General features: G+C 38.9%; 1 protein-coding gene across 4 annotated transcripts in view; it reads left to right on the top strand.

The window, feature by feature from the left end:
- LOC133484620 (storkhead-box protein 2-like) overlaps window positions 1-6,981 on the top strand; it is a 72,311-nt gene extending 65,330 nt beyond the window's left edge. For all 4 annotated transcript variants that reach the window (XM_061787487.1, XM_061787488.1, XM_061787489.1 and 1 more), the window contains one exon: window positions 2,158-6,981. In XM_061787487.1, coding sequence (XP_061643471.1) covers window positions 2,158-2,362 — 205 coding nt within the window. In that variant the 3' untranslated portion in view covers window positions 2,363-6,981. The remainder of the gene's footprint in view (window positions 1-2,157) is intronic.
- Window positions 6,982-7,896: the final 915 nt, after the last annotated feature.

Genomic DNA, 7,896 nt, shown 5'->3' with positions numbered 1-7,896 from the left:
AAATGTCTTCAGTATACAACAAAAACAAAGGAAATGACCTTGCCGTTCGAATACTTTTGAAGGGGTATACATGAACTTATACATATATACATATATATATATATATATATATATATATATATATATATATATATATACATATATACATATATATATATATATATAGTGTGTGTGTGTGTGTGTGTGTGTGTGCATGTGCGTGTGTGTGTGTGTGTGTGTGTGTGTATTACCCAACCTCCCTGCATTCCGCTGTTCAGGTACTACGCGGGAATGCTTGGTGCACACTTTTTTGTGCCGCGCCAGCTACCTATGAACTGCAGCTAGCTCTGGCTTGCTAACGCGGCTAAACACGATGCAATGCAGAATAAATCACGAATCATTGCCTCCATGGGAGTGAATAAGCTATACTTCTGACAAGTATTGTTATCACAAAGGGAGGATGACGAGTAATTAACAGGAGTAAGACGGAGAAACCATGCTAAGTGCTAATCTATCAGCACATGTCGCACAGAAATAAAGAGATTGAGTGTCACTTGTCACATAGTTCAGGCGGGAACCGCGTTATAGCGGAGCAAACTTTTAACAGAAAAATAGCAGGTACATTAATAAATGTCGAGGAAAAAACTAATACACAGCGACACAAGATGCAGTCTGAAAGCTGAAATGAATTGGTACGTCCCCGCGTATATAACCAGTGAGAACAGGGGTTTTTAAATGTAAGTGTATACTAGTATATACTGTTGTCCATGCACAAACTCTCCGATCGAATTGATCAGTAATGTTATTTGTTTGTTTGCAAAATAGAGTGCTGAGTTTTACAGTAATCTTGACTTTTGAGATCTGATTAATCTTATTTAATAGACTTGCTTTCTGTGGTTGAAAACTGAATCGGTAAAGGCTAATTAATCCATCAACATATTTTTTGACGATGGCATGTTACACTTTGACTCAGGCTGCAACTGCATCCACCATTACAAGGTTGGTGGAATAAACCCATTAAAATAACAACTATCGAAGTCCTAATTTATTAATAATTATGATTATATAGTAATGATTACTGGTATGTTACATTAGAATATTTTTTGTCCTATTACATAATATACTGTGATAACTATCCCGCGGTAATGTTCTTGACAAAAAAAATTTAAATGTGGAAATCCAGACAAATTGTTCTGGAATTGAATTTCTATAGGTTGGCAGCTCTGCAGTCATAGCCATAAATGCAATTTTACTAATAATTGGCAGAGCAATTTCTTTCGGTGTTTCGGCTTTCAGCATTGGTTTCTTTCCTCTTTTTCGGTTTCGGCCAAGAATTTTCATTTCGATGCATTACTGGTATACAAGCACAAACAGTATTTTCTACAGATGTTCGACCAATACCAGTATTCACTCTTGAGTAACGATACCGCTAGTACTTTTGATACATATAATTTCAGTGAACATAATGACAGATAATTGTTTCTTTCTTTCTGACACAGAAGATGATTCACCAATGTGTCAAACAGCGGCAGTGTAGTGCCAAGGGGTAGTTACTCGATGTCATATTTTTTTGTATCGGTTGCTGGTGTCGTCAGCCTTCATGAGTACCCGATATATTGAAATTAGGCCAGTATCGGCCTGATTCCTTTCATCCGTACTCGCTCTGAAATGGTAATTACGGTGGCCTGGAAGTGCAAAAGAATATAACAAATTGTGAAACACTTTTACATTTCAAAAAGCAAATTAACAAAAGCCACAACACTTTTACATTTCAGAAAATAAATTTACGAAAGCCAAAACACTTTTACATTTCAAAAAACACATTAACAAAAGCAGAAACACCTTTTACAAGACGAAACAAATTACAATTGCGACAACCGGGAAGTGTTGTGTTTTCTGAAATGTAAAATTGTTTCGACTTTTCTTCATTTGTTTTCTGAAATGTCAAAGTGTTTGTGGTTTTGTTAATTTGTTTTCTGAAGTGTAAAAGTGGTTCACATTTTGTTATATTGTTTTGCACTTCCAGGCCACCGTAGATGATGAACAATATATGTGAAATTTTCGTAACATTTCTTCTTACCTCTGCCAAACCTCTGTTGCCTGTCTATTGATTCTGTCCAAGCTATTTTGACTTTGGTGCTGAATTTGCATACTTTATGACATTTCTTTTGTTTGCAGAACGAGGGAGAGCCTTGCATCGAACACCTCGTCCATAGTGGAGAGTAATCGTCGGCAGAACTTGGCTCTGAGTCCCGGCCACCTCGGTATTACAAATAGCAACGGTCCCCCGTTCTCATTCCGCGCCATCCCTGAACCAGCTGGCAGCCAACCGGAAAAACTCCAAAAGCCCAACGCCTGCCTTGCATCAATCACCAGCGTCTAGAGGCCGTGATGAAGGACAAGAGGAAGTCCTACCCCAAGGACTGTTAAACATGCAGACTGTCACATTGACTAAATCAGTGGAGCTGCCACAAGACCACTGTGGAACTATAGCTGTTAATACACACATAAACACATTCTTACAAACAAAGGAATTTAGACCACCATGAGACTGCTCTCTTCTCTCATAAACACACACAGACACACACACACACACACACACACACACACCATGCCACTGGGCAAACTAACCATGTCATTTCATAGCTTTGTGTTTACACACCGCTGTCGTGTTCTTTCACTTATGTGGGTTTTACTTTGCCTGTGCGTTTGCTTTCGTGTGAGTTGGTGAGTGTGTGACGTGTGGGATATGGTTGTGTACCAGTAATCTGGAATCTCAGGTCATATAATTCCTACTCCCACTCCAGATGCTCCATATCAGTGCATCTCCGTCCGATGGTGTCTTTACACACTGAAGGGTCTGAGGCTCTGCTAACTATTGTTACTGACACTAAACACAGTCAGTCCAGTTTCTGCGCACTTTGTCTCGTCTGTTTGCTTGAATACGGTGAACATTTATCAAAAATGTGAGCTGGACAGATGGTATTACGTGTAACCTGTACCCAATCGGTTCCTTTTTAGTTGAGATGCACGGATTTCAATGGTTACAGCTGGATCAACCATTACCCTGCAGTTTAAAGACAGAACTGACCCTGTGCTAGTCACACACACACGTAAGTCTATGGTATGTTCGAACCATAGAAGTCAGATTCCTGAATGCGCAACATGAGGGCACTTCTTAAACATTCAAAACTATAAATTTAATAACAGTGACTTTAACATTTGGTTAGGAGTTGCACAGCCAATCCAGAACAAACGCAGCAACTATTTCTTGCTTCTGTTGTGTTCTGTTCATTGGAACAGCCTGAATAAAGACACAAGCTTTAGTTTTTGAGTCAGTTATAACCGTTTCCTTGACTTTTGGATGCAAATTAAAGAATTTGCTGTTATTTATTAGGTCCACTGGATGCTGCTGCCTCATGTCTGCATAATGTAATGTGCTTCAGGCTGAGCAGCTCATAGAAATTCGCCCAATTTCCAGCAGGTGTCGCCATAGCACACATTAGAAAACACGAACCACTTGGTTTTTCAGGTTACAGTACAGAACTGTACATTTTATTTTGATGTTTTAAAAGCAACCAAATACAAACGGTTGTGTGTAATGTGTGGTTCACACCTTTTAACAAGTTGTCGTGAATTTGAATCGCATACAATGAACACAAACAAGGATTTGTTGTACAATCATGGTCTATAGTTTAGTCGGTGACTCAAATTGCGTTTCACTAACTTTTGAGCATATTTTTATATTTTCTATTATATAATTGAAAAATAATGTTGGCAATTTTAAAATGAAAATTTCTCAATATTGACAATGTTGACCCATTCTAACTGTTCGTTATAGCATTAAACAGTGTGAATCACAAACGTGAAAACTGAAGCAGTCAAGTCAGAAAGGTTTGGCCATGACTATTGCAGATTCTCAAAGGTTCTGTGGGATTCTGATTAATATTTCAGTCAAGGTTCATACAACACATACCATTTTCTTGAGTATATTACATTATATCAAAGCATAAATAAATGAGTTGGTTGGGAACAGACTTAAAATGACTGCAGAAGCGTTCAGTGGACATGAGCAATTTTGTTTCTTAGTTTGGTTACTGTAGCCTGCTAAAATTTGCACTGAGTTGATTACTTGGCATGAGAATATGAACACATTCAGGGTGGATAATTTTGATGAAAAATGAGCTCCTGTGCTGGTATTTCAATATCCATGAGATTATGGGATCGTATGGTTTTGAAAATGAACATGAATCCATATACTGTGAGTGTTGTTCACCGATAGCAGGGTTGTGATTACATATTTTTTTTTTTTTTCAATATTTTTTAATACAGAATGAGACATTGGGGAAAAAATCAAGTTCATCACGGTCACTCATGGTGCTGAAAATGCATCATGGTCGGTGATGGTCATAATGGTAATCGTAATAAGGAGTGATGTATTGGAATAGTATTAAATGGCTGCTTAATAATAATAATAATTTCACTTACATACTAATGGACATGTTCATATACGGTATCCCCTCGAAGAAGTATATTGGTTTTACACAAGACTGAGCAGGATTGGCTCCTTTGTGTCATAGTGCGCTAGACACATTTTTAAGCCTGAGCTGAAATGAGTTGGTCTGGTCAATCATGGGAAATCCTGTAGTACTACTGATCCAGGCATGGTCCTGATCCGAGATCCATGTTTCTGCAGGCTCTGGAAGTTTGCCAGCCAACCTGATGTTGTCATCTTACAAGCTCCTCTTCAACTACCTCCACAACAGCAAAAACACAGCCCGTCCTTTCCATGATCACACTGTCATCAGCCTTTGGCCTGTGAATGTCTGCACATACATACAGTACACACTATACATCCAAGTGCTGGACTCCCTGTCCTTTTGTTTACCTTTGTTCACCCACTGTCATAGCGTAGCTGCTATAAGCGAGTGAGCCAAATGCAAAGACGCATGGAAAAAATCTCATCTCAGATTGGGGATATGCACATTGTAAAGTTCCACTTAAAGCTATCTAGAACCCCAAACAATATATATATCTTAAATAACATTATGGTGTACTACAGCTTTATTATCTTCTCTGTACCAGAGTACTGACGTTTCTACTAATATGCTTTGGTTTCAATTACATGCTCGACTGAAAGTGGTTTGTACTCTGTTGGTCCCAGCTTTACAATAAGAAATAAAGCGTCCACCAAACAGTACAGTTAAGTTTGGTACAATACCCAAAACTGCCAACCTAAACGTCAAACAGTGACCCTTCGTTGGGGAAGCTGTGGAGCCAGACGCCCTCTGTTACTTTTGTTTATTTTCTATAATTAATGCATGTTCTGGTATTGAATGATTCCATGCTATTTACTCTATGTAGTGGATGCCTTCACCATCCCGCCTACACAAACAAGCTCGAGCTTGATCAGGGTTATTGATCACTGCACACCACGGTGAACTGATATGTACTGCTTGGTGAAAATGTAGTCTAAGACTCAAGACCACTCACTCTTTGAGCTACCTGTAGGTTCCACTTATTGGAGCACTGCAATGCAATATCATTGTAAACCTGTGTATTGAATATTGCAAGACTATAATGTACAAGGTGCAGTCAAAAAGTAGAGTCCAATTTAATTTAACCTACTAAAGATTTTCACCACTTGTAGTTTAAATACTTGTTTGAAGGGTTATTTATTTATTTTTATTTTTATTTTTTTAAAGTTTCTTTTAGCCCGTCCTCTTCCTGTTAGCTGTTTTTGAAATGATGATGTTGCATGCCCAAGAACAAGAGCCTGTTTTATGTGACCTCCATGACAAGCAAACGAGTAGCAGGCCATCTTTAGGGGTTAATCCTGGGACTAGTCCTAGGCTCTTGTTCTTCGCCTTTGATCCTGGACACCCACTTTTTGACTGTATCGTAGCCTATTGCAGCTTCCCCATACACACTTCGCAACCTTTTGAAAATGTTTAGTGGTGGTTCCTCCTCGAAAGCGAAGAATTCAATTACAGCTCTTTGCTTCTGACGGGAATCCAACAATGATGTCATTTCCAAAATAGGTGACAGGAAGAGGACAGGCTGAAACAACACTTGTTTTAGATAAACTTACAAACAAGTATTTCAACTACAAACTGAACATTTCTGAAAAAAAAATAAAAATATTAGTGGGTTGAATTAAATTGGGCTAAACTTTTTGACTGCCCCTCAGTTATTTTATCTGAAACCTCCTGAAGCAGCCCCTTCTACACCCCTAAACACTAGGCCTTTAGTCCTTCCCACATAATTACAGTTGGGCTCTAGTGCCAAGTCTACCTCTCCAGAGGGAATGTGTATCACCGGTACCTACTATTGGTTGGTTCCCTATTCTTTCAATTAGACACAATCAGGGTCTGGTTTCTATTACCATTACAATAGGTGTGCTCACCCGTTCCCTAAAATTACTGTCAGCCTCTATTGTATCACTAATATTGGATTAACCACTGAGTCCAGGACTCCAAAGAGCTGTTTAATCCATATCCCTATACCACAGTTCAGGGGTTTAACCTCCAGTTCCACCTGGAAAATAGGGCTGTAGTCTCTTGTATGGTGGAGGCAAAGAGGTTCTGTGCCTCAGTGTCTGATATTTGCACTGTCCCTAGCCCAATTCTCCCCACCACTGTCTGGCCCACAGGCCCTCCATCTACCTTATTGCCCTCCAGCCAGCCACAGTCATATATAACCTTCCATCCCTTTTCTACACTGAGAGTCCATGAAATGTCTTCCCTTAACATCAGCAGTGGGTTCAAAAAATTGAGGTCCAACAATAACATTGCTTCAAATGGTGACATACCTGTAAATGATGTTTATCTGTCATGCCTAGTCAGCTAATTTAAACAATAAAAAGAGGGATTTTTTTTAAATGTCTATAATATCTGAAAGTCCTTTTGATGTTAGTACTGGTGTTACCATTGTTGTAGTGTATGTGATACCCTATGGGGATTGTGTTACTTTTTAAGATAATAAAATAATGATGTTTGGTTACACTAGTGTGGTGGGTGAATCCTGTCCAACCATCTTACCTTCAGTTTTCAAAACTACAAAAATGTTTCAACTTTTATCATGGTGATAAATGTGCGGATACTGTTGTAAACAACAGTAACAACGGCAATAGCCAGACGCGATTCTACGTATGTAGCATCACTGTCTGTCAGTGTCTGCAGAGGAGAAGTAGAGTTTCAAGTTGCACTTACGGATGTAGCGCCGAACTGTATTTACTGACATTGGTTTTCTGAAGTGCTCCTGAGCCCATGTGTTGATATCCTTTCCACACTGATGTCGGTTTTTGATGCAGTGCCGCCTGAGGGATCAAAGGTCACGGGCATTCAATGTTGGTTTTCAGCCTTGCCGCTTGAATGCAATGATTTCTCCAGATTCTCTGAAACCTTTGATGATATTATGGAACGTAGATAATGAATTCCCTAAATTAAAAATACAGGAGCCCCTCTCCCCCCTCCCACCTCAGTTTAAACTTTGTACGTGTGGCAGTTCTCCACGTTAGTGAGCTCTAAAACAACAATCTATCCAGGCCAATAGCATACAAGCTGTGAAGCCTGTTCCATTGTTGATCTGCTGATGTATGTTTTTTCAAACAATCAACTGACTGAACTCACACACAGGCACATATAGAGAAGCAGCGTCTCTTAGCGTCTTTTGACTGACTGAAAATTTACATTTGAATGCAGTTTCCAAAAAATTAAGCTACTCCAAAAAGGATGCTGGGTTATAGATGACTTTAAATAGACAGTAGGTGTGACTTTTAAAGGTTGTATCTACAACCCCAATTCCAATGAAGTTGGGATGTTGTGCTAAACATAAATAAAAACAGAATACAATGATTTGCAAATCATATTCAACTTATATTTAATTGAATACACAACAAAGACAACATATTTAATG

Source organism: Phyllopteryx taeniolatus, chromosome 10, assembly GCF_024500385.1.
Source record: "Phyllopteryx taeniolatus isolate TA_2022b chromosome 10, UOR_Ptae_1.2, whole genome shotgun sequence".
Taxonomy (NCBI): domain Eukaryota; kingdom Metazoa; phylum Chordata; class Actinopteri; order Syngnathiformes; family Syngnathidae; genus Phyllopteryx; species Phyllopteryx taeniolatus.
Note: the sequence above shows the minus strand (reverse complement) of the source record. Positions and strands in the feature narration are given on the sequence as shown.